Raw genomic sequence first — 26,400 nt, forward strand, 5'->3', positions numbered from 1 at the left:
GGAGAAGCGAAACGAAGCTCGGAAGAACGAAACGGTCATGGACGCTCGTCTTCCAACGAATAGAACGTATTCCTAACGCGTGACTAGGAATCGGCAAGAATTCGAACGCAAACACGATACGTTACGCTATTCGTTTTTCGAGTCAGGCGTACGGCGTACGCGGGAAGGAGAGCCGCGGGAAAGTACGAGGAGTGGCAACCGTGGTGACGGTGACGGTGGCAATGCTGGTGGTGTGGTGTGGTGGTGGTGGTGGTGATGGTGATGGTGGTGGTGGCAGCAATCGTGGTGATGACGATGACGATGGCCGTCATGGTGGCAGCGGCAGCGGAAAGTAAACGCGGACCAAGACCAACGGGGGAGGAGGAAACGAGGCTAAGCAGGACGATGCGCGTTACGTTGGGTCATGCTGCGAAGCGTTATCGCAGACCGGCGGTCGGCCGATACCTTATCTGGAGTAGTTGCACACCGACAGTGGCTCTCAACTTACTCGAATCGTGATTTCACTCATTCTTTTTTTTTTTTTCATTTTTGCTTCTTGTCACAGAGCAAAGCGAAAAATGGCTCGCTACGTCGAATTGATGCATTCGATCGAAATTATCGTCGCGACGATACGAAACGAAACGAAGGGAGGGTGAGGGGCAAGTAGACCGGAGAGACACAGAGCAGAGTCTGCAATTAAAAAACGAGAGAAACATTCGACGTAGACAGCTAACGACGTAGACTAACGCGAAAAGGATTATTGATTCGCGATGATCGCGTACCGTTCAACCGCTTCGAAACCCGACCACGGATTTGGATCTGGACTAGGCAAAATTAGAGAGAGTGGGCGGATCGATACAACGATGCCAAACGTTTCTTCATTGAAGAACAGTGTACCGCGAGATAACTCGTAGGTATGTCGTAGCTAATACACATGCTGCTCGATGGAACAACCATTATTCCACCTAGCACGCAGTCGAGATAGAAGACAAGGCGCGCGTCGGATATCGCGTCGCATCGAAATTAGCGGACGCGAAAGTTTATTTCGTTTTATCTTTATTTATTTGTTTGAACTGGAAGTAAAGTGTACCCTTTGGCGTAGAAAATAATAAAATTAAGAGGAGTGTCAACGTTAACGTATGGATGTACATATATAAGTTAAAGATGTAGACAGAAGCATGAAATAAATTGAAACGAACATTTTAAGGAGACCGAGGTTTGTACGAACAGACGTATCCTGGAACGAGAAGACTTGACGCGATTTAGCACGCGATGGAAACGGTTAACGTAAGCGTAAGCGTAACGTATGCGCCATGTTGATTAGCATGAAACAAATTATTGTTTCTAGGACGTTGTGAGCGAACAAAATCAGGTGCTACTCCGATATCCGGAATATCCTTTGGTTTACGATCGATCGTTACAGCCTTCCGCGTGGACAATGATTTTCCACGTTTTGTTAAATTTTATACGACGACCTCGAACAGAGGAAGACGAGCACGCTAGCTCGTTTTTTCGTCTTATCGTTAGAGGAAAAACTGTATTTCCGATTTGCAAATATATAGTATCAAAGTCTATTACGAAGGATGACGTCGCCGGGCGACGGATATTAAAGTAAATAAAACGTATGTCCGTCTTTTAGCCTGCTAGGCTTCTAATGTTTCGGCCTTCGTAATCGTTGCAAGCATACGTATATAGGCGCGTTAGTTTATTCTTTCGACTAATGGCAGTCCAAGTAACCTTGAACACGCTACGTATGCACGTAAAAATCAGCTCGCAAACGTAGCGGTACGGTTGGTGAAAAATACGCGATGGAAAATAAACGAGCGAATCTATTTAAATTGAACTGTTCGATAGCAATGGAAGCGGCGAATAACGAATAAGCAGTAAACGTAAGTAAGTAAGTAAGTAAGTACATATACGTATACGTAGCGAGTTTAAGCGAGCAACTCGAGCAACGTAGCTCGGAATATTTCGCGATCGTTCGCGAGTTACGATTTCTAACCGAGCGAACCGTTTCGAGAAACTCGAAAACAATAGGCAACCAAACGGATCGTAAATAACACGGTATGCGGTATGCACTAGCTATAGGATACGTGGTATGGGGTATAGGGTACGCGGTGTATGGGATATGTAATCGCTACTTGGCCGACTCTTGAATGGGAGAAGAGGAAGGTTGCGTTTAACGACAACGAATCTTGATACGAGATCGATCTAATCGCGATACCAGAACGAAAACTCGCCACGCCAAGCCTATATGCGCCTATCCGTCTATCTCGTGCGTCTATCAAATTTCTGACGGTCCCTGCATACAAAACTGAACGAAATAATCGCGCCAGATCATATCGAATAGAATAAGAAACGAATTGTAGGATTCGAAGAGACGCTCCTCCAACGAATCTCGTTATCGTTGTCCGGTTTTGCGTATTACGCAATTCGCGCCATGTTGTTGCATCGACGACTGTACCGTCTTTATGCAGCGTCCTCTCGCGCATCCGCCAAATTATAACCACCTATCGTTGAAAGCTGAGAACTAAAAACGGATACCGACGTGTTGTCGATCGAAGCAACGAAAATCCAAGGAACGAGATCCGTACACCGAAATCGATTCTTCGATTCGTTTCGAAAGACCGGTCCGCCGTTTTCGAAGGGCTACTACGAGCGATTTGATCGAACAACGGGTGGAATTAAGGCGGAGCGAGCCGAGAGAAAGGAATTCTTTTCAACCGCGTTAGCGACTAACCATTCGCAGCGTTTCATCGTAGCGGCCATTTTCGAACATCCATGATACAGCGCATCCTCCTCCTTTTTCTCCTCCTCTTTCTTCTCTCGTCGTTACCTGTTGCGTGCCGATACCGGCTAAACAGCACCGATAATCTACGAATAACGTGTCGGTTATCGAGATATCGCGACACGCGGTAGTCTCTTCTAAACTGATTCTTTTCGCGGATCGTTTATCGAGCACGAAGGGCTATTGGAATTTTTTTCTCCAATTTATGAAAACGCCTACATACACGAGCAAACTGTACGGCAACGAATTGATTTAACGTGTAACTTTCAACGCTAGTAAGCTAATATCGCGCTATTGTTGCGTACGTTGACCCATGACGACGCAACACGTCCATCGTATGGTAGAAAAACTTTGATAACAGGATTGGACTTGGACCCTGTAAACTAACATTGGAACTTTGCGTTCACAGCTTTTACGCTCGAAAAATTCCATCTCTCGACGACGATCCTCGTCTTTACCAACCAATTTCAATTGCTACTGCGGCTTTAATACGATGTTTGCCACGTATCTCGTATCTCGTATCTCTGAACGTCGTATCGCATCCGTCCAAGAGCCGACGTCGATTAAAAATAGGAAAAGTTTGCTGGAAAAATCTGTTTCCATAAAAACGGAAGGAAAATAAAAAATTTGCCGATATTCAGACCGGCTTTAAAAACATGGTCGAACGTGCAAATAATACGCGTTACGAACTTAACCGTACCTCGTTCCCTTTTTCTTCCTACTTTACTCGGGTTCGTTCGACCTGAATGATTATACCTAAATACATTGGACAAATTTTCAAAATTCCACGAAAAAATCTTGGTAGGATTACGTCGTCTTGTTTAGGATATACGATATCGGTATATCTGATACGCTGTTCGTCGAGCGTCAATTGCCGAACTATATCGAAAATATTTCGAAATTTTTAGAGGGAAAAAAAAGAAAAACAGTAGAATAGCACGGACGAGGAATAGTCTCAGCGTCCTCGCGTCGCGTCGCGTCGTATCGAATCTATGGCCGTTCACGAAAATCTCGTAGGCCGATTCGTAAACGCAAACGCAACGACGACAGTTATTAACGCGTACATCGCGTTATCGTCACCAGTAATAGAATTATCACTCTGATATCCAACGTATATACATCCCCCACGATCGGCCCCAGGTTTCCAGTGACTCGCGGACCACCGCGGCCCGTTGTTAACCGATTCTTTCCGACGCTCTCGAAACTCGTGCAGTCTCGCTTTGTTCTTTTCTTTTTTCTTTTTTTTTTTTGTTTTCCTCTCCATTCCCGTTTTGTCACCTTCCCTCCAAAACTATTCTCCAAACGTTCCTTCATTCTATTCGATCAACGAACCGCGAATCGTTTCCAATCGCTCGCTAACCGTTAGTGTCTGCCGACCCGCTAAATCGATCAAACACGGATCGCGAAATCACCGAATCAGTACGCTCACCGTATTCGTTGATGTGTCGTCGATGTTTCGCCATTTCTTCACGAATTTCATCATCGGATTTCCTACTCTTCATCCCTCTCCCGTTCCTTGATGTCGGTACCGCGCGAAGCCAAACTCCTCCGCTGGACGAATCTTCGGTCTGATCGTTCTCGAAACTTCGACAACTCTTCGAAACTCGAATCTCGAATCGAACGTCCCTTCGCGCGTTACTTTTTTCGCGTCACACTTGTATACTCGTAATACTACAGTCGAGGTTAGAAACTCGTTGGCTATCACGATTGCTTGTACTTTCACGGAACAAGTGACATAAACGGGAGTTTACAACACAGCCAACACTTGTTTAAACGCTGCAAATCCCAACGATATACAAATTATTTTATTACTCGCAGTTCCTTCAAAGGTTCCTTCAAATTTCACCGTTTGCCGATTAGGATCGTGTACGCGTTGACCACTGTTCTAAGATCGGTAGCGAGGCTGGTGTGCATTATGTACACAGAGGAGACCAGTGAGCAGAGTGGAGCTAACAAAGAGGGCACTCGACGAAAAGAACGACAGAGCGAGAAAGCGAAAGAGCGAAAGAACCGATAGAGTGAGAATGAGAGCATGCATAACGGAGTATGTATGCATGTGCATATACATGTGTGTGTATGTGTATGTGCATATGTGTGTGTGAAAGAGAGAGAGAAATAGAACTCTGTGGATGGTCGAATCAAATCGGATGGAGTTAAATCGATTCAGCCTAATGGTGTTCGATCCAATCGGATTGGATCGTATCGAGTTGGATCTAATCGAATCGAGTCTTGATCGACTTGAGTCGAATCGAATTGCGCGTGTCAGCCAGGCACGAATCCTAATGCGTTGCGCTTCAATTTCGAAGGAAACGAGACGACCAAGGTGAACAAATTTTCGAAAAGAGCAAGAAAGCTGACGGCAAATACCTCGAAAGGACCAAGTTTTGGCCTAACGTTAGCTGACCGGGAAAATCCCGATTCCCCTGCGATCGACAACTTGTTCGCATTCTACGGTGGGGATATCGCGAGTAGCACCAAGGAAAACTGCACACCATCAACTCGATCGCATCGTCGTTGATCGATTTGGATCGACGCTGTTCGTATACGCGCCTCGTGCACGTTCGCGTTCCATGACACACGTCGATCCTCGCGAAAAGCGCATGCGCCGCTTCCTTTCTTTTCCAACGTGTTTTTCTTATCAATCGTACGCGTATATACGTACATATATGCAAACGTATACCAATAAACATATATAGTCGCTGCTTCTCCTCCATTACCTCGCCCCTTCGTCAACTCCTCGTTCTCCTTATCATTATCCCTGCCGGTTTCCCTCCTACTCTCTTACCCTCTTTTTTTCCTTCCCCTTCTTCTCCTTCTCTCGATCCACGATACCTCCACCCCATCCATCTACCTTTGTGCCTTTGTGTATCTAATTAGTTTACGCTGCTGCCCTTCCAACCTCAATTATTAATCTCATCGTGCTACAAATAATACATAGCAATCGAATTAATATTCCTCGAATGCCCTTCGACTAATATTTCAATGAAATATTTAGACGAGTTGCACGTCTAACCAACGCGCATGAATACGTAATTTACGCGTACCGACAACGTTACTCGGAAATCTTTCCCCAGTCCATATTCCCGTTTTCCGTTCCAAATCCATATCCAATTTTCATTTATTACGTATACGTAAAAGCAAACACTTTTGCCCCTGCAAATACAATGATACAATCTCGTATAGAATCCGCTCGGTTATTTCGAAGATTCACAAAATAGTCGACGTTGGTTACTTATTGACTTAAGTTTTCCCTTCGATATGAATCTTTTCAGCGACTCATGGAGCTTCTTTCTTCCTTGAACCCAGACTACGCGCTTAAGACAACAAAATTACCAATTGTAGCCCTATACCCATGACAATCTCTTCAACAATCTTTCCAAATCTTTTCAAAATCTCAACAACAACCGACCGATGAATACAATACGAATGACTAAGTAAGTTTGCATATTTATAAAATATATATATATATATAGATGCTGTATATATATAGAAAAAGGATCACGACCGTCTTACGACATTTTCGGTGTTTGTTGTTTGTAAAGATGATTCATATTGGCCCATGACCTCTTATAATTTGTACATTCATGGGTTTTACGATATCCCATTACCTTCAGTGAAGTACTGTTTCTGCGAGTGTTGATCGTACTCTCTGATCGAGTAAATCGATCGCTTTGCTCGGTCACGATCCGGTAACGCGTTACCGGAAGCTATGCACGTATACCGAAACTCAAGGACAATCATGTTCCAATCATCCGTCTTCGGCAAGATCAATCATATGGATCAATGGATACTAATCCAATTCATCCCCCCTATACATATAACACGCGACAACCAGAGAACATGAATTTCGATAATGATGCACTTCTAATAATGCGCGATATTTCATAGCTAATAAAAAAATTCGCTGAACGGAAAAATGAAAGTTACGCATGCACTTGGTTTTGCACCATACCGCGCTGTACACGGCTAAGCTCGTGTTGCCAGCCTCTCTTAACCTTTCTGCTGATCGCTTATTGTATTCGTCGAGAAACAATCAACATCTCCACGCAAGCTTAACTCCATTTATACAAACCAGTTTGCGACACGAATAAATAGGCTAAGACGATTCGCAACAGCGGAAATTCATTGTTATTCTTAAGTTTAGCCTACATTTTTTTCTTAAGCTAGTATAGTGTGCATATATATATGTATATATATATATATATATATATACATGTGCGCGTATACTTATGCTATTACTCAGATAAATATAAATCTTTAGCGCAAGAAAATCTTGATCAGTTATCGCGAGAATGTACGTTTCATCGACAATTCTACGTCCAAGTCTCGATAAACGATACGTTACATGACAATTTCATTTCAAGTCTTAGCGTGTTCTTAATCAATGAATCCGCTCATAGATGTTTCTTCTTTCTCTCTCTTTCTCTCTCTCTCTTATTCTTCTATTTGCTCTTCCCAAACTGTCGAGTAAACGAGCAAAATATTACCGTTACCGTTTTACGGTTGTATTTTTTGTTCAATATAAGAACAACTCGTGTTATTAGCTTAAAATAAAGATGGGCGATTAGAGAGTCAAAGGTCAACATCGTTAAACGATATGAGTGCGCGCTGCTTTATTTTTCCAAACGTATTTGCATCAGTATACGTAAGCACGGCAAAGCAAGAACAAAGTGTATCGTAACCAATTGATAATACTGCTCGGTATTTAAGTCGATATTTCTACGGAGCTCGTGTTCCACAACGATACTTGTATACTATTTATTCTTTTGCTTTAGTTTACGTTGTACTTACACGCTCTCTACCGGTATGGATAGAATTATTGAATCAACGAAAACTGAATAACGAGTCGATAAATCGTAATACGTAACGCGTATATCTGAGCGTAGAATTTACTCGAGATATAATGATTTTTCCTCGAATAAGGGTTCTACAAATTACAATAAATAGCATATTGAAAATAGTTTTTTCCTGTAACGTAAAATTTATTATACTTTTATATAATTCTGTTCGATTCAAAAAAAATTTTTCTTTCAATACACCTTTTTCTACTATGAACGATTATATCTTTCTGTGATCTCTGAATTAATCCTGTTGCGTACGCGTATAACAGAATACATGTGTATTTTCGAAAATAAAAAATGCTGACGGTACCGTTCACGTTATTGTACAAGCGCGTTTCTTTGTATTCGGAGAACAGACATGATCGCGATGAGATCGCCACATACTTTACGCCTTTTATCGAATGTCACTTATCTCGGAAAATTTACAAGCCACGACTGTCGGTCGACGAACGATTGAAGACATTGATCGATCCCGACTAATCATGTATAAAGGGAATAATGAAGACAGCATGCCTTAAAGTGAAGAAACATACACAATTAGGAAAATCTGTTGATACGGTGTTTCTTTAATAAAAAATAAACAAACAAAAACGATCTTATATAAACACGATGCCGAGCAGATGAGGTAATCAACAAATAGAAAGGAATCAGGTTGGATATTCATCAATCATCGATATTAGTTACAAGCTTCTTTCGAGTAGTATCCTCAAAAGCTGTTGTACTCCATTGTTTTCCTTCCTGACATTTAACTAGATTATGTACGCGATTCGCATTCGTCTACGTACTACTCTTAACCAATTATCAATCCACAACCCAGTCTAAATTGCGGCTTACTATGATTTATCATACCACTTAACGCAAATGTAAATGGCAATGGTTGTAATTTTTTCTCCAAAACAGCACCCACTGTCCAATTCGTATCTATAGTTCCTATAATATAATAAATATAATGAATATAATAAAAATACGCTTCGAAAATGAACGTACAAACAAACGAACGAACGAAAAAAGGAATGAAGGAACAAAATAGTATAAGAACGTAAACGAATAAACGATAGAATAAACAATCTAGAACTAGCAGCTATGTGCTCTATCATACCTCTAAATACTAAATCAGCTTTGGGTAAATCGACTTGGTAAGCAATAGCTCCGGTAGATTCTTGTATTCGGCAATTAATTTCCAATTCTACACCAACTTGCAGCTGCTGACTAGCTTTTTGATGGAAACACAAATGACACCCAGATAAACCTATTGAAAAACGATTTTGTTATTAGTTATGTATTATTTTGCAATCATAGAGCAGACGACCATATTACGATTATTGGGTTCATCGGAAGTATCGCCTTTAACGCACCTAAACTACCACTAATTGTAGAATCTCCGTTCGTATACCTTCCAGCGGCTGAGAGAACAGCGACCTGACCTCCTGGTACAGCAGGGCCTCGTTGACAAGCGAGTTCCCCACCCAACGCGACAGATGGAGTTATGCTTTGAAGATAATGCATTACAAAAACACCTAAAAAGACAATTTGTTCCGTACCATAATCGTTTCTAAAATTTTACATAATCGATCTTTACCTCGCGCGCTTACCAGAACCATTAAGTATATCCGGATTACCCAAAGTCAAAGAGACTGTATACGCGTCACCGCGATAATCTGTTGTCATTTGAACAGCAGTAAATTTACTTTTGTGCACTTGAGTAGCTAATTTTCCTCTTAATCTTTCACCAAACTGATGAATAATATTAGCATTAAGATTCCCAGTTGGATCGATATCACCCAGTAACACTGGATAAGCTTCCGAAGGTACTGGTTGCTGAGTACCGACATACGTTGCACCAAACCTGAACATATTCGACCATTAGTATCAGTTGTAGACCATCCATTTCCAAATAGTACCCAACTTTATTCATAATTTCAACCACACCTATATCCAGATTGTGCAATGGAACTCATGCTTATCGTATGTGATATTTGGAAATGATTACTAAGACCTTTATTAAACATCAGCTTCGCACCCTCAAAGTTTGCGGGAAATACATCTACGATTAAATTAATATTTTAATACATGTATATACAATTGTTTTCATAACAATAATGATGAAACTAAGACTAAGAATAATCAAAAGAAGGAAGATTAATACATCGATTACGTGAAAATGGATCGAATAGATACACGGATATCTTACCTTTACATTTCTTATGAAGATCCTCGATTGTACCAGGATTTTTCAAACCATCGGAGAATTTGTTAGACGACTGCAGTGACTCGGAAGAATCTGGTTTTTCTAAATTTGGTAGTAAACCTGAGGTTGGAGGTGGCGGCGAAGGTGGAGGAGGTACAGAGGCTGCCAGTACGTTTCCCATTTTTCTCGACTTTATGCCTAAGAATTTTAATAATTTTGCTCTTTTCTCTGTACAATACTCTAATGTTTCATTCGGTATCAGTTCTTACACAAAAATGTTAAATATTTACTATATATACACAAAAATCGTGAATGAAAAATCTGCCGATTAAAGGAAACAGCGTGCTTCTACCTAAGCCGCCATTTGTAAAAGACAGCCACTACCGCTCAGAGCGTGGAAATTCTCTTTTCCTCGAAATATCCCTATTAAAGCATGATATATATTTTAAGTAAATACTCATCAGGCAACCGAACAATTTTCAAATCGAAGTAAGCGTCACGTGTACTATTTCATTATTCTGATTGGTTGTACGTTGCAATTATCAATATATATATATATTTATTTCTACTCCAATCTAAATGTAAAACATGTAAACACGTAAAAATGTAAAACACACATTCAAAACAATTTAACATAATTTTTTTATCTATAAAATAATATTCATAATCCTTGCTACATATAAAAACAAACTTTTCGCCCACTTATGTAATTCGTATTTCTTTACCTTTCCCTGCTTGTAGACCAAAGTAGGTCGTTCTAGTTACAATCTCTCTAGGAAAGCTATCTCATGTTGGTAATGCTATGTACTCCACTGTTGGAAAGCGGATTTCAGCTTGCGAGAGCGGTTCTATCGAAGATAAATGGTAGGATTAGGCGATCCCAACGCCTCTTTTCAGAATCAACGCAAACTTCCATTTATATATATATAAACAAAAAAATTTGTATAAATCATATTTCGTACCATTCGTTGCAAATTTGGACCAGTAACATAATTTGCGTTCCCAGTTAATATCAATAATATATAATAATACAATTGACATTATGAATGTAACACTTTATTTTGTTATGCATATATAATTTTCTGTATATATACATAATAATATTAACATATATACATATATATATATACAGATGCAGTTTCTAACTATTTAAGGTAGTACCTATATAAAGAATTATGCGCTTGTATGTATTATACAAATTTTGTGGCAATAGCTAGCAATTTTGTATAATCTGCACCTTTGGTATGTGTATTATTTCTCATGATTGTTCTCAGAATATGAGGAATTGGTACATGAATCCTAGTACCTAAAGGTGTTCCATTTTCATCTATGAGAACTAAGTTATTGCTGTCAAATCTTGGTACTTTGGGATTTTGATGTTGTTTCAAACCAACCAATATACCTTTCTTTTTCTCACCTTTTATGGCAACTAATACTCTGTCCCCTACATTAATTACAAATAATTATAAATAATATATGTGTTATCAATATATTTCAATAATCTATCTGTTAGCTTAACCAACCTATATAACCAACTCCTGTTTTATTATAAATATGAATACAACGCGGTGGTTTCCCTTCCATCATAGCCTGCTTCCCAATTTCACTATTGTCCACAACTCTTAATCTTGTCAATTTTATTATTTGATTACATATCGTCGATGTAGAAACATTTCTGGATACAGTATTGAATAGCGTACCGTGTATAGGCATTGTTGCAATATTTTCTATAATAAAAAATGTTTATATTATTATAGTAATCAATATTATTATTGAATATAGTTTAATTTTTTCAATAAAAACAATAAACTTCGTACGGCAAAAGAAATGAAATTATAAAATTTAAATTTTGTTTATCAACACAACTTCTTTCACATTTTATTTCCTAGATTTACATTTATTCAATTAAAAAACTTAATTAATGCGTCAGCTAACAGAAAGTAGAACTATTTATCTTGAAACTTTTTATTTTAGCATCAAAATAGCACGACTCACTTAATTTATCTGAAACTGGCGAAGTACTGAAAATGTTTTCTTTCGAACTTTAAGAATGATCAATGTTCGGAACAAGTCGAACATCAGAACATAACCTATATGACATTTTAACAAGATACACGTTCCTTGCCTACTAAAATGAATAAGGTTCAATATCATCAAAGAACGGTTAAACAATTATATCTCGCTTACGCACCTCAAATCAGTTCACTGTTCGTCCGAAATTATTGTATAGAAGGAAAATCGGGTGAAACTATAACAAATGCGAAGGGACAAGACAGTAGTGACGAAGATCTAGAAACTATTAATTCGAAACAAATTTTTCAATCGATTGAAAATAGTGAAATTGAGAAGGATTTATCGGTTCCAAAACGCAATACTTTCACTTCGTTACTTCGACATTCGAAATTTATAGATGTAAATATAAAATGTTTTATTCTATTACACAATCTAACATTTATAGCATTTATTATATATATATGCTTCTTTTGTCTTGCTTCTTTGTTCTTTTTAAACAAAATCCAAGTTTCTAATTTACCATTTATGTATATTAATTATATTTCAGCTAGGAGATCCTGAAGAAAAAGTAGTATTGGGAGAAATTTTTCATGTTGTTAATAATGACTTATACATTGACTTTGGATGGAAATTTCATTGTGTTTGCCCAAGGCCACAAAAAGATTCTATGTAAGTCACAAACAGAATATATGCTTTAACAAGTAATAATGTTAATTTTTATTATTACAGTCAATATATCAGAGGTTCAAAGGTTAAATTGTTAATAAAGAATTTAGAATTGTCTTCGCGATTTTTAGGAGCATCTACAGATTTAACACTCTTAGAAGCAGATTGCGTTCTTCTTGGTTTAGCACAATCTCCATCGAAAGAGCAGTAAAACTATAATTATGTTTATTTTGTACAATAATAGAGCATAAATAAATAAAAGAATGCTTCTTTTGACCATCTTTTATTTTTTTATTGTATGGAATATTATTTCAATTGAGATTACCATATTATATGTTGTGTAGTTAAGTTGATTTACTATATTTGCATTGTATAATGGATATTATTTCTGGAATTATATTAGTGTGATTCTATCGTTTTTTATAAAAGAAATTAATTTCACTTTAGCCCATTAGTTCACTCGGTTAGAACGTCATATCTGTCATATCACTATACCCAGTTCAGAAATTTCCCCTTTTATTATACTTTCAGCCAAAATATTCCTAACATAGATAGACATAAGAATCATACATGTCCATTTCATAATCAATACATTCACCACCCACAAACAAACATAACCTACGCATAAATCATAGCAACAAAAATAGCCAAACAATTGAAAAATCTGTACCAAAACACACAAAATGTAAATAATCTTTTCGTAATTTGTTTAGTCCCACGCACATTCACACCATATTCAATTTGAGCGTGAAATAAACAAATTATTACGAAAAAGAAAGTTAAAACGGTGTGCTAATAACACTAATAACACGAAAGCTGCGGTAGCGGTTTCTATCCATTCATGGGACGAAATTTTTCTTTAAAAAGCTATTAAATGATTAAATTCGTAACTAATTGTAAAACAATCAAAATTTTCATGTTTAAATTATAAGCAGTTACATATACATTCATATTATTATCTTATCTATGCATACAGTGTACGTATGTATGTATGTATGTATGCGTATAACCATCGTTATAACCTCTCCGTGAAGGTTAGCGATTGCTGGTTTGCTTACGTAAAATGCTTTAATGCTCGATATAGATGGAACGAATGATAAACTTTGTTTTGAAGGCAAGAATCGGAAGAGCGTTCATTTACAGCTATTACGATAGCAATTCACTTTAGGAATAGATCATGCATCTAATAGAAAAAATACAAACATCAATTTTGCAGTAAGTAAATTGTTAAGTGTGTTAATCCATTTTTTTTGTATGAAATTGTATTGAAATTGTATGAAATTATACATTATCAATAATGCTCAGATGCAGTACATTGATTCCACATAGTCGTAATTTACATATCTCAAAAATCACAACTGACCGATTTAATAAAGTAAGAATTCATTTTTCAACTCACAATTTTGAAAATTAACAGAGCTTATGCAGTTCTTTACTGTATTGTAGATTCTAATTGCAAACAGAGGAGAGATTGCATGCCGTGTAGCAAGAACTGCTAAAAAATTAGGAGTAAAGACTGTTGCAGTATATAGCGACATAGATAAAGATTCTTTGCATGTAGAACAAGCGGATGAAGCATATTGTATCGGCCCTGCACCATCTAACCAGAGCTACTTAAGACAGGACAAAATTATCTCTGTAGCAAAAAAGTCAAAGAGTCAAGCTATACATCCTGGTTATGGCTTTCTCTCAGAGAATGCAGAATTTGCAGAACTCTGCCAGAAGGAAAATATTGTATTTGTTGGGCCTCCAGCAGATGCAATTAAAAATATGGGAATTAAAAGTACTTCAAAAGATATGATGATAAAAGCTGGAATTCCTGTTATAGCAGGTATGATTTGTGTCACTGCACAAGAGTGTGTTGTACACAGATATACAAACACACATAACATATTATATAAATAAAATATTCAAATCTGATTACTATGCTATTGACAAAAATAGGATATCATGGAGATAACCAGTCTAATGAAACCTTATTATTGGAGGCAAAGAAGATAGGTTTTCCTTTAATGATAAAAGCTGTATGTGGTGGCGGAGGAAAAGGCATGAGAATAGTTCTAAAAGAATCAGAGTTTATTGAAGCTTTGGAATCTGCAAAGGCTGAATCCAAAAAAGCATTTGGTGATTCTGCCATTTTACTCGAACAATATGTCAGGAATCCAAGACATATTGAAGTACAAATTTTTGCAGATAAACATGGAAATGTTGTTCACATGTTTGAAAGGGATTGTTCTATTCAAAGGAGACATCAAAAGGTTATCGAAGAAGCACCTGCAGTATGTATATTTAAACTTTTGCAATGTGAGAGACTTGACATTTTTTTAATACAATGAAAATCATAATAATATAATGACTGTTCTGTTTTGTAGCCTGGTATTTCAATAAATTTGAGATCGAACTTGGGCGCAACAGCAGTTCGAGCGGCAAAAGCGGTAGGATATGTTGGCGCTGGTACCGTCGAATTTATAATGGATCGTGATCAAAATAACTTTTATTTTATGGAAATGAATACACGTCTTCAAGTAGAACATCCCATAACGGAAGCAATTACGGGATTGGATTTGGTTGAATGGCAATTACGAATAGCAGCGGGAGAGGAACTTCCATTAAAACAGGCACAAATTAATTTTCGAGGACATGCCTTTGAAGCGAGAATTTATGCAGAAGTAATGACAAATGTCTTTCTTTATAAAACATATAACTTGTATCTTCGATGAGATAAAATGGCCTTAATATTTCCATTAACCGGATTAATTTCGATAACCAATCGTGGAATTGTAGTTGATCCTTGCAGCAAACTAGCTAAATTGTATAAATAAGCTGCAACAAATTGCAGGAACCAAGAAAAGATTTCCTACCGGGGGCGGGTAAATTGTCATACATGAGAGTTCCAGAAATCACAACTGAAGCGATTAGAATCGAAACCGGAGTTCGTGAAAAGGACCAAGTATCAGTATATTATGACCCCATGATCGCTAAATTAATCGTCTGGGGAAAAGATCGAAAAGAAGCGTTGGCTATACTTAGATCAAAGTTAAACGATTACAATGTAAGTAAATTTTCAAATGGAAAATGCATATGTATTATTTTATCAAAAATCTTGGATATTTATATTGTTTTCTGTACATATTTTTAGATAGCAGGACTAAGTACTAATATAGAATTCATCAAAGATTTATGTTCCCATTTGAATTTTTTGGAAGGTCAAGTACACACAGGATTCATAGAGGAACATTGTCGAGAATTATTTCGAGAATTACACGTGCCAAGTGAAGTTGTAGCTCAGGCTGCTCTCGCTTCTATACTTTACGAAGATACGCATTCTTTACGATCATCTCTTACAACTGTTGATCCTTTCAGCCCTTTTGCAACCGAAATTGGCTTAAGGTTAAATCACGCTCTAACGCGAACTTTGTATTTCAACGTTTGCGATAATGATATCGAAGTTGAAATAAGATACATTGAACCTGAGGTCTATTCCATGAGAATCAATCAAATCGGTTCTTGGAGGAGAGTAACAGGCACATTAAAGAAAAAGGAGAACACACTGGAATTATGTACCGAAATTGACGAAACAATTACTAGAACGAAAATTATTAAAATTCATAACAAATTACATTTATTCACCAAAGCTAGTATTTTTCCTTTTTAATATATTTTTATTCGATGACTTTAATTCCGAAAACAAAAACATCTAAGAACTGATTATCTTCAGCTTTAGTTTTTATAGGACCGTGAATGGCAATTTAACATACCTCCTAGAAAATTTCTTTATAATCTTGCAAAGTGTCAAAATAAGGTGGATCCATGCAAAGCTTTAAGTCCTATACCAGGATCTGTAGAAAAGGTATGTGTGGCGAAAGGAGACACTGTAAAAATTGGAGACGCTTTACTTGTAATTAACGCCATGAAGATGGAAGTATGTTTATATTATGCTTCAAAATTATTGTAACTTGTAACTAATGTGTTTATGTTTCAAAGTTAATTATTTACTTACAGCACATTATCAGAGCATCCGTAAATGGAATGGTCGAAGACGTACTATGTTCGATAGGTGACAATGTGCCAAAGGATAAAATTCTGGTTAAATTAACTAAATCTGTATCTTGAAACACAAACATTATACATTATTATTGTCTTCTTTTTTCTTTTTTATTTTACTTAATTGCTCTGAAGCAATTCTTTTTTATCTTACAGTTACAAAAGATTCATAATATTTAATAATAAATTCTTATTAGACCAACGTATACGTGTATTTTATACGCAAATCAAATTCAAATTATATATAGGTACTTAAGTACAATATATGAATACTAATTTCAATCTTTTATGAATTATATATTATGCGAATATATATGTATACAATGTATATTGATATACACAATACATAAAATATATAAATTACAATTAAATGTATCAAATCAAACTATACAAACTGCCTGACTGTATTTCCGTTGTGTTCCCAAAAACGCGCCAAAACAGTGTCGTACTATTCGTTTACGAAGATACGTTATTTCAAGAATGATAAGGTGCATTTTAAATAATTCTTAGACTAAATTAACAGGGAGAAAAGAGAGTTGTAGAAAAAATGAGTAATTTTCGATCTCCAATGCGATACATTTCTCCTAATGCAAGGTAATGCAATAAACTAGAAATAGAGAAAGGCATTGAACGAAGGTTAGAAAGTTATTTATTCCCGGCACGTATTATCATATTGAATAATTTTATTTTTAGAGTTTTGACTGCCAAACCTCAAGTGGAACAAACGCTTGATATAAGACAAACTCAAAATAAAGCAAGAAATAGTATTACCTGGTTTTTAGTCAACAGTTCTTTACTTGGAATCCTCGTCTTTGACATGTAAACTACTCATATTTCTTAATTAATCAATTGTTCGCTCTATCAGTAATGAAAGAAATATACATGTTTTATATGTTACGTTTTTAGAGTATATGGAGGTGCAACATATGAACCATTCTGTTGGGCTGAGTGGTGTTTGGCCTTTATATTTGCATTAAATGCTGTTTATCATATAACAAAATATACATGGGCAAATTTTTCTCTGCGGCCAATTCTGCTGAATCCTGAGCAAAGATACCTATTAGGTATATCAGAGGATGACCCTCTTTTTAAAAATGAAAGACCATCGTCTCCGAAAACTTCAGAACCACCGGTCCCATTAAATTTATCATGCATTAGCCTCAATAGGAGAATGACCTCACTTGGGTCTACAGGATTAAGCGAATCTAGTATGATAAACTTCTTTTTTACATTCTGATATTATTCGAAACTATTTATTTTTACCGTATATAAAACTTATTTTCAAGAGGACTTTTCATCGCCGAATCAGTTTTTTAAGTATGGTAGCCCTACATCACAAAAATCGGTATCCAGTCCCAATGGATCCTTTAATAAATCTCTCAATATTTCGGCAAATGGAAATTTAACAAGTGAAGATTTGATACAAAATGAGAGAGAACTAAAAAATTATTTGGAGGAAGCTCACCAAAAAAAACACGTTTTATCAACGGATATTGATCAGCCTTCCAATTTGCTTAGCTCATTTTGGTCGCATCCAGCGATTAGAAGCCCCGGGGAAGTTTCTCCATTGTTAAGAAGATGTGCATACCAATTGGCGCCCATTATTGGTAGGAAAGAATATATCTTTTTTCTTTGATAAAATAAAATTTACGATGTTTCTTTTCTCATAGATAAATCAAAATCAGCTAGTCCTGGGAGCGAAGAGGGCAATTCACCTAGGGGTATATTCGGCGCCCCGGATGTTTGGAGAAAATATAGGATCGACTCAATTAAAGTAAATGAATGGACAGCTAATCTTCGCATGGCAAGTAAAATGATCAGATATTGAGTAAATTTCATTATTTCCAAATATACGTACATATATAAAAAGAGCATTGTATCAACTATTTCAGTGGATTAGCAAAACAGTTATTGAACGTGTAGCAACTGAAATTGATAATGTTTGTTTGGCATTGGTCCGTCATGGTTTAAGCGATTCCCAATTAGGATGCGTTGGATTGCATAGATTGAGAAAACTTGCACAAGCACCATTTTTAGTATTTGCTATTCCTACTTTACCAACTTTAGTACCTTTTTTAGAACTTTCTAACAATCAGGAATATTTAATTAAGAGAATTAAAATTCTTGCAAAAGGGGGTTCAATGAGTGAATTCAAGTGGAATGGCGGAGGATCTCATAATGGTAAAGAATGGGATTCTAGCTTACCAACTGATTCAGCGGTAATTTAATTTTTTTGAATTTTTGTAAAATATTATCCAGATACAATCAACAATATGTATATATTATTTTATTTTTGCAGATAGTTATGCACTTGGTATCAACGTATATGGATACACAATTGGAAGCCCCTTTAGATCAACCCGATGCACGACCATTTACATCAAGGTATATGGCTAGATCAGGAATAACTTTACCACGCAGCAAAGGTCCTGTGATAGTATGCCAATCTGTAAATCCACCGCATTACAGTTTGGCACATTCTGGAGATTCATTGCCTAGCGATTATGAGGAAATACAACGTGTAAGTAGATTCAATTAAATTTACTTTATCATCACGTTCACTTACTTTAGTGTAATATTTGGAAGTTGAGAATAATTCTTTTCTCCTTTCTCATTTTTAGGGTAGGAACAACTTATTTCATACACTTCTGCTATTTTTATACATCGTTAAGACAAGAGATCACGGTATGTTAGGTCGTGTTAATTTGGGTACATCGGGTATAAACGTTTTATGGGTACTCGATGGTTGAATATCTGATATCCTAACAAGTGATAAAATTACACCGCGAATATTCGACTACATATCATTTTTTTTTGTTTTTCTTATTATATTTCTTTTTAACGATTTGTTTGTACTTTTATTGTACATTTATCTTATTTAAATTAAAAATATTTTACGCGCGTATGTGTGTACCAACAAAAGGAGCAGAAATCTATTATAACCGTTTTGATACTACGAATATGTTTTATTCACAGTACTTAAGTATATGTACAAATAAATGATAAATCACGATCCGCATACATTGAAAATAAAATTTTAATATACTGTTGAACAGCATATGATTGCTGTTTTGCGCGCGTCTTAAATTTCATTTTACAAATTTTATTGTGCATGCACATGCATACACATTAACACAACTACCGCAGAATTTTCCGCGGAATTCTTAAAACTGTTATCATATGACCAAATAAATGCGTCATCTTAGCGGATCGTAAATAAATCTGCATTCCTATTCGTGTTCCATCGATATCATGCCACACGCAAGGAATGCTATTACTTTCAACGTTAGCATTAACGCCACTTTCTATACAATGTCATAATTGTTTTTTTTTTTTATTTTGTTTTATTCCAACGATCGGAAATCCATATGTCGTAAAAAATTATGTTGCACTTTTCGTACAATTTATAATACATTCTTTGGATAACGGTTTCTGTACATTTAAAATCAATCGGTATATACACCGTTGTTATGTCATGATAAAATAATAATAACGTATTCGATATACAATTAAAAAGCAACAGATTCGTTTGTACGTTAGTTTGTAATCCTGTAAGTCCAAGATGATGATCTTTCAAGGCTAAGCTGTGCTTCACGAAATCACAACACCTTGACGATATCAACGATTGATCCGTTCAGAGTAAATTTAGAAAGAATTATCGTTGAGATCATCTTACATTTGTATTATTTTAAAATGACATCATATATGAAATTAGATGAAACGTTTGATGGTTTCCAGTGAAATACGACAACAAAATGGATTTCATAAAATATTTCCGTACGACTTTTGTACCTTTTGTTCAAATATACGTATGTGCGTGTATACACGTATATATTTACGCATATACATATTTGCGTGCCTACAGATCGCAATCATAATTGTTTTTTAATCAACAATAACCGACGAGAAAAGAGACACACATAGACACAGTAGAGGGACATGTACGCATGGGCGTACACATACACATATAAATCAACAACTGTTTAAATAAACTGATTCGAAACTATGTGATACAGGATACAGGATTGTTTTATGCTTAAAACGACCTCGTTACATACAAGTAAAATAAGATTTCATTCAACTGCATTTTTGTTTGCTTCCTCCTTGTTCTAAATTTTTACAACAACTACGACTCATATTTAAATATAAACAGAGATATACAATGTATAATACAAAGTCAAAGACGGTATTTCAATCACATTTTCCCTCCCCATCTCTTTGTTTGTTATGATGCTGAGAAAGAAAGTTTTCGTTTTCCGAATGGAAATTAAAGAAACAATCTGATGAATACATAGAAAAGTTCTATCCCAACTTATGATGTAGTAAATATTTTGGTTCCTTCTGGTAATATTACTTCCTCACCGACATCCGTAAGAGTGACTGTAAGAGGAAGGATCAAAGGCATTAATATCTCTTGAAGTTGCATAACCGTTTGTTGAGTGGCGACTGATTCAGGCTTAGTGATAGTAATGGTTTTAATATTTTGTGCCTTTACTATTTGTCCTTGTTCAAGAGTGGTCTGTTGTAGCACTCTTTGTTGATTTTGAGGCGTAGCCTGTACTTGCGCGGTTAGTGTTTGAGCACGATTTTGATTCTGAACAAAAGTTTGTTTACACCTTTTACTGTGAGCGTATCGACTTCCGTTGTTGTTAAACCGTCTATCGCAGGTTGGACAGGCATAAGGTCTTTGACCAGTATGAATGAAGACATGCTCTTTGAGCGACTTCAGACGACGGAAGTTTTTCGGACAGTACTTACAATGATATTTAGCCTCACCTGTATGCGAAGTCAAATGATTAGCAAGGGTATCGGCTCTAGCAAATGCTCGTGAACAATATTGACAAACATACGGTCGTTCTTGCGTATGCGTTCTCATGTGCATTTTCAAATAAGCGTTAGTTGTGAACGGTCGCGAACAAACTTCGCAAACGTATGGTTTTATACCATTATGTGCTCGAAGGTGTGCAATCAACGTCGTCGATTGCGTAAAACTTTTCGAGCAAATTTCGCAAAGGAATCTTTTCGAGCTGTCTGTTTCTTTATTCTTCTTAAAAGTTCGGTCATGCTTTGACAAATGATTTGTCAACTGTTCCTCTTTAATGAAACGCTTTGTGCATCGTGTGCACTTATATGGCTTAATCATGTTATGTTTAGCTACGTGTATCTTTAAATGTTCCCTTCTATAAAATTTTTTTGGACATATATCACACAGATATTTTTTTCCTTCGTGGACTTGAATATGTCGTAAAAGCCCTTTTCTCGATGTATATTGCTTGTTACATTCCGTGCACTCTAAACCTACGATATCAGTCCTTCTCTTCCTACCAATCTTTTCACCTGGTTTTTTCTCCTCGGGTCGCGGTTCGATATCTCTCAGGTCTTCTTCCGTAAGAATGCCTTCGGTAACATGTTTCGATCTATGTTCTCGCAGAATCTCATTGTTCTCAAACGTGTCTCCGCAGATATTGCACTTTCTCACTTGATCGGGGTTCTTCTCCGAACACTTATCATAATGGGCTTTTAGTTTGTCTTTGCGGTAAAACTTAACATTGCAAATATCGCATTCGAAATTCGGTTCTTCGTGCAACAATTGATGACGTAACAATGATTTTTTCGTGCTGTATCGTTTTTTACACTTTGGGCACTCGTGATTATCCATTGGCCAATCCAAACCACTTTCAAAATCCGAATCATAATCGTCATCTCTATTCTCTTTATGGTACATCTCCTCATTAGCGTAGTCCCTTTGCCAATCCTTCTTATCTGCCGATTGCTTTTGCTTTTCCGACTTGGCCACTCGTTGTTGCTCGTCTTTTACATGTTGCTCCATATGTTTTGTTAACAATTGCTTCGAACTGCATCTTTTATTGCAACTCGCACATTCCAATTCTTTCTTATGATTATGTCTCTTATGGGAGGATACTTCTCGCTTATTCCGACTATAATTATTATCTGTAACATTAGCGCGATTAACTCTATCGATATTCTCCTCTTCTTCGTCGAAATCTTCCAAACCATCCTCGGTTTTAATTTTATCGATAATTTTTTGTGCAGCTCTCGCAGCAACTCTTTTAATACGTTTATTAGGGTCGTATTCTTGCCCATGAAGGAAAGTTTTATGATTAGTAGCTATAAGATGATTGCGTAAAGTAAGTTCGTTACCAAATGTTTTGTTACATTGTGTGCACTTGTAAGTTTTTACACGTTCATGTTGCTGTTCCGTGTGTTTTTGCAACATTTCTTTCATTGCAAATCGTTGGCAACACACCTTGCAACTATAGTCAATCCCCGAATGACGATGGGTCTCCATGTTTCTAAACAATAAAATGTTTTATCAGAATGATAAACATGTGCAAGACGATTTTCGTATAATAACATAATATACATTGCAACATCTTTACTTCTTACCTACCTATCATTTTTCTTCGATAAATTATTTTCTGTTTCCTGCAATCCTGGTATTGATTTGTTTTCCACCCTGTGATTCCTGTCTATGCTATCTTTATCCTCTGTCTCGTAATCACACGTTTCCTTATTAATTGGATATTCTGTATCCATCTCAAGTTCTTGTTCAGTTAAAACACCTTCAACCACGTGTTTCGCGCGATGGTTTCTTAATTTTTCCAGTGAATCGAATTCTTCTTCGCATATGCTGCAACTGAGAACAACATGCGAAATCGCATGTTTTTGTAAGCCACGTTTTGTATAAAATTTCTCTGTGCACTTGTCGCATGCAAACGTTTCTGTACGAACATTGCGATTCTCTTGTTCCTCTTTTTTAATCAAATTACCCACTTGTCTTTTATCGTCGTAGTCATTGTAGTCGTCATCGTCGTCATCGTCGTCGTCATCGTGGTTGTCATCATCATTGTTGTTATTGTTGTTATTTCCTCCTCCTCCTCCTTCGCCGCCGCCGCCGCCACCACCACCACCACCACCACCACCACCATCACCGCCACCGTTATTGCCTCTTTTCGCCTCGTTCCCTCTTTCTTCCTCTCTATGCTCTTCAGGACCCACCTCTTTCTGTTTGACTTTTTTCCGATACTCGTTATCCAAATGCCGACGTGCATCTTTATAATTATCAAGATCTAGACTATGTTCGTCTTCATGGAATGATATTTCTAAGGGCATTGAGTCTTCCTTGCCCTCTTCTTTCTCCCTTTCATGTTTTTTCAAATGTTTACTAAACGAGGTTATATATATGTATTGCTTGCCACAATACGGGCACTTGTTTGATCTTTTACCCGATGGAGGAGACTTTGCGACATTATAAACGTTCTTTTGCGGTGTATCCGGTGTTTTTTTCAGAGACAATACCTTTCGAACTTCTTCGTGAGAATGCATATGCTCCTTCAAAACATTCTTCGACAAAAACTCTTTGTCGCACAGATAACATAGAAAAATTTTTTCCGATTGATCAGAGGACTGACCTTTTTTCAGTCTCGAGCTTAAATTCAAATTTTCAAAATAGTTTTCCTCATCGGAATCTCGTCTCGTTTCAAGATTTCGCCGAACTAATTTACGTTTGCTTCTCCTCGTTTCATTTTGACACTGAGGATTTGCATCTGGCTGAACAACCGTGTTCGTAATATCCGATTTTTCTTCTTCTTCATCTTCGTCCTCATCTTCTTGTTTTGTCGTTGCATCAGCTGCTTTTACCAATAGATCTACGTACTCGGTGCAATCCTCCCGCTGAAACGATTCTCCGGAGGGATGTTGATGTTGATGTTGATGTTGTTGATGATGATGATGCTGTTGTTGCTGTTCCTGTTCATTCGTGCTAGATAATATACATTCTTGCTGTAATATATAATCGTGTTCTACCGTTGAAATATTTTCAAGGCAATCGTTATCCCCGTTTTCGTGTTTTAACATTTCTTCGTTAATGGGAGCATCTATGATTACTTTAATGTCCTCTTCTTCATGACTCAGGCACTCTCCCGATGTCTGCTCTGTAGCGATAGTTTGATCGATTACCTCCTCCATTACCGCGTTCGAGTTCTGTTCTGGGAAACGCGAAAGACTCGTTAATAACGGTGTTCGATTAAATAAATACTGCCGGCCATGCGAATTCACTTTACTGCAAGAGGAAGACGCAAAAAGAAAGGATTGCAAGAGAAAAAACAGAGAATCACGAACGCACGTGTTAACGAGTTGAGAGTAGCATCGCAGCCTACTTTAGATGCAAGCCATGGTGAAAATAAATTTGGCAACAATGTTTATAACTCTCGCCTCGGTGTAAACATAACCTAGTCAATATGGCCTCTCCAAAAGTTTAGCGCGAGTTATGAAATGTTGTTATGATAAATGACACTAAATACTAATGCAACGAGACAATTATAGTTCAATACAATAGAATGTATAACAGTGAATACCTATAACATTATATATATGTATACATAGCGCAGATTTTTTCTATATTTATAATCAATATACACATGTGTAACACAGTTAGTCGAATCTAAAGTCAAAATTTTCAAATATTTATTTTGTATCCTTTATTTTATTTTTTACAGTAGTAAAATACAGTAGTGTTATATAGATTTTTATCATAGGACCTAATAAATGAACAGTGCCATGGCATTACTGTGTCCTCAGTTTTAAGAAAAATTGACAATACTTTAAAATCAAATAATTCTCTCTTTCTAAATAATACAAAATTACAAATTCTTGCATGAGTAACGGTAACGTATCACAACAGTTATCCTGAAGTGGAAAAGTATAGCATATCTTTTATTTATTTAGATACTGATATGAAAATTTCCATTATCATCTTTATTTACAACAATTATAATACTGTTTTAGAGATAATTTTTTCTGCAGTATCTTCTGTCAATTTCTCTTCCCACTGATTTTCACATATATGAATGCACTTAATCTCTTTCGCTTAACGTTAGTCACCTCGTCTCCTTTATACCTTTACCTTCGCTAACATGTGACACTTTTTGTCCACTTTTAGAAGCTTTAATTGTATTCAAAGGTGATTTTAACTTGTTTCATACTCATGTTCGTGTTTAAAACTACTGTGTAAATACTTGAAATACAAGTACTTACATGTATGTATCATACATCAAACTCTTCCATGATTTATATATCATAGTATTTAGTACACAATATATTATGATATTTATACATTAGTTAAATATACAATAATTATCACAAGGATCAGAGGTATATCTTGAATCAATTTCAATAGAAAAACGTTAATCACAATCCGTTCAAGCACATATATATATGTATGTATGTACATACGTATTGCACTTCAACTGCAATATTAAAGTAAAAGATTTGATGCTTGTAAAAACATTGTTGCCGCATCGTTCACCATGGATTATATCTAATATCTAACGTAGGCTATTGTTGCATACAAAAGAGAGGTGTACGCAGAAGTAGATATTACGCGAACGAAGTGTTACGTTATCATGTGAATTTGACTTTATATCCATAAACAATAATATATAAATTAAGCGCGCGACACTTGCAGTATTCAGTACGGAAATACAGAAAACAGGTTAACTCGTCTTTCTCGGCTAACGATCTAAAGCATAGATTCTTATTCATAGGTCCCAGTTAATTCCTTGTGGTATACGAAATCTATTTATGCACTTCGTTTGTAATTATAAACAACTTTTAATACATTTCATCAGTTACTTTTCTCTCATAAGTAAATTCACAGACAAGGTATAAAATAGATCTATGATTCAATTTAACATTGATAGTTAGTAAATATTTGATATAAACGTCTATTTATGAAATTTCAACTAAGGTATAGAGAGAATAAGGTATTTTATAATCGTAAATAAAATATAGAATTCTATATTTGTACGATATTTGTTTACCTTTATACAGATATATATTTCACGCACGAATAAAGATTG

General features: G+C 36.3%; 7 protein-coding genes across 18 annotated transcripts in view; 3 read left to right on the top strand and 4 right to left on the bottom strand.

Annotated features, from left to right (window-relative positions):
- LOC122571622 (AF4/FMR2 family member lilli-like) overlaps positions 1 to 8,006 on the bottom strand; it is a 35,299-nt gene extending 27,293 nt beyond the window's left edge. Inside the window, exon 1 of one of the 3 annotated variants that reach the window (XM_043735611.1) lies at positions 5,135 to 8,006. Coding sequence is in view for 2 of the 3 variants with exons in the window: in XM_043735608.1 (XP_043591543.1) it covers positions 4,197 to 4,269 (73 nt within the window). In the remaining variant the exon portion in view is untranslated. Of the gene's footprint in view, positions 1 to 4,196; positions 5,103 to 5,134 lie in introns of those variants that run through there. The other 2 variants (XM_043735608.1, XM_043735610.1) reach the window with 2 other exon arrangements.
- A 139-nt stretch (positions 8,007 to 8,145) lies between these two features.
- On the bottom strand, positions 8,146 to 10,648 carry LOC122571638 (mitochondrial import receptor subunit TOM40 homolog 1). Of its 4 annotated transcripts, none has more exons than XM_043735667.1 (7): positions 10,522 to 10,648; positions 9,800 to 9,994; positions 9,538 to 9,652; positions 9,201 to 9,454; positions 8,964 to 9,125; positions 8,708 to 8,857; positions 8,146 to 8,538 (listed from the first exon to the last, which is right to left on the bottom strand). In XM_043735667.1, the coding sequence occupies exons 2-7, from the start codon at positions 9,975 to 9,977 to the stop codon at positions 8,399 to 8,401; spliced, it is 999 nt and encodes a 332-aa protein (XP_043591602.1). In that variant the 5' UTR covers positions 9,978 to 9,994; positions 10,522 to 10,648; the 3' UTR covers positions 8,146 to 8,398. The 4 variants fall into 4 exon arrangements, with proteins under 4 accessions (XP_043591602.1, XP_043591601.1, XP_043591600.1 ...); XM_043735666.1 differs by lacking the exon at positions 10,522 to 10,648 and adding an exon at positions 10,087 to 10,218; XM_043735665.1 differs by lacking the exon at positions 10,522 to 10,648 and adding an exon at positions 10,066 to 10,196.
- Positions 10,649 to 10,830: 182 nt separating this feature from the next.
- Positions 10,831 to 16,613, bottom strand: LOC122571643 (39S ribosomal protein L14, mitochondrial). 6 transcript variants are annotated; one of them, XM_043735676.1, is made up of 4 exons: positions 16,476 to 16,613; positions 16,234 to 16,347; positions 11,320 to 11,523; positions 10,831 to 11,240 (listed from the first exon to the last, which is right to left on the bottom strand). In XM_043735676.1, exons 3-4 carry the CDS (start codon positions 11,507 to 11,509, stop codon positions 10,987 to 10,989), a joined length of 444 nt encoding a protein of 147 aa, XP_043591611.1. In that variant the 5' UTR covers positions 11,510 to 11,523; positions 16,234 to 16,347; positions 16,476 to 16,613; the 3' UTR covers positions 10,831 to 10,986. The 6 variants fall into 6 exon arrangements, with proteins under 6 accessions (XP_043591611.1, XP_043591607.1, XP_043591613.1 ...); XM_043735672.1 differs by lacking the exons at positions 16,234 to 16,347; positions 16,476 to 16,613 and adding exons at positions 11,792 to 11,921; positions 11,988 to 12,129; XM_043735678.1 differs by lacking the exons at positions 16,234 to 16,347; positions 16,476 to 16,613 and adding an exon at positions 12,801 to 12,939.
- On the top strand, positions 11,816 to 12,754 carry LOC122571640 (28S ribosomal protein S28, mitochondrial). The gene is made up of 3 exons (XM_043735671.1): positions 11,816 to 12,208; positions 12,357 to 12,478; positions 12,539 to 12,754. Exons 1-3 carry the CDS (start codon positions 11,930 to 11,932, stop codon positions 12,684 to 12,686), a joined length of 549 nt encoding a protein of 182 aa, XP_043591606.1. The 5' UTR covers positions 11,816 to 11,929; the 3' UTR covers positions 12,687 to 12,754.
- Positions 13,516 to 16,618, top strand: LOC122571626 (methylcrotonoyl-CoA carboxylase subunit alpha, mitochondrial). The gene is made up of 9 exons (XM_043735632.1): positions 13,516 to 13,690; positions 13,781 to 13,850; positions 13,922 to 14,306; positions 14,420 to 14,754; positions 14,848 to 15,144; positions 15,315 to 15,527; positions 15,615 to 16,109; positions 16,209 to 16,397; positions 16,478 to 16,618. Exons 1-9 carry the CDS (start codon positions 13,653 to 13,655, stop codon positions 16,586 to 16,588), a joined length of 2,133 nt encoding a protein of 710 aa, XP_043591567.1. The 5' UTR covers positions 13,516 to 13,652; the 3' UTR covers positions 16,589 to 16,618.
- Positions 16,619 to 16,869: 251 nt separating this feature from the next.
- On the top strand, positions 16,870 to 19,540 carry LOC122571633 (transmembrane protein 209). Its single transcript, XM_043735650.1, has 8 exons — positions 16,870 to 17,113; positions 17,213 to 17,338; positions 17,426 to 17,727; positions 17,806 to 18,126; positions 18,190 to 18,323; positions 18,412 to 18,738; positions 18,819 to 19,040; positions 19,141 to 19,540. The coding sequence occupies exons 1-8, from the start codon at positions 17,067 to 17,069 to the stop codon at positions 19,267 to 19,269; spliced, it is 1,608 nt and encodes a 535-aa protein (XP_043591585.1). The 5' UTR covers positions 16,870 to 17,066; the 3' UTR covers positions 19,270 to 19,540.
- LOC122571621 (zinc finger protein 26-like) lies at positions 19,465 to 26,062 on the bottom strand. Of its 2 annotated transcripts, XM_043735607.1 has the most exons (3): positions 25,577 to 26,062; positions 22,932 to 24,528; positions 19,465 to 22,833 (listed from the first exon to the last, which is right to left on the bottom strand). In XM_043735607.1, exons 2-3 carry the CDS (start codon positions 24,506 to 24,508, stop codon positions 20,832 to 20,834), a joined length of 3,579 nt encoding a protein of 1,192 aa, XP_043591542.1. In that variant the 5' UTR covers positions 24,509 to 24,528; positions 25,577 to 26,062; the 3' UTR covers positions 19,465 to 20,831. The 2 variants fall into 2 exon arrangements, with proteins under 2 accessions (XP_043591542.1, XP_043591541.1); XM_043735606.1 differs by lacking the exon at positions 25,577 to 26,062 and having other exon boundaries at positions 22,932 to 24,951.
- Between the last annotated feature and the right edge of the window lie 338 nt (positions 26,063 to 26,400).

This window comes from Bombus pyrosoma, linkage group LG10 (assembly GCF_014825855.1).
Source record: "Bombus pyrosoma isolate SC7728 linkage group LG10, ASM1482585v1, whole genome shotgun sequence".
In the NCBI taxonomy this organism is placed as follows: domain Eukaryota; kingdom Metazoa; phylum Arthropoda; class Insecta; order Hymenoptera; family Apidae; genus Bombus; species Bombus pyrosoma.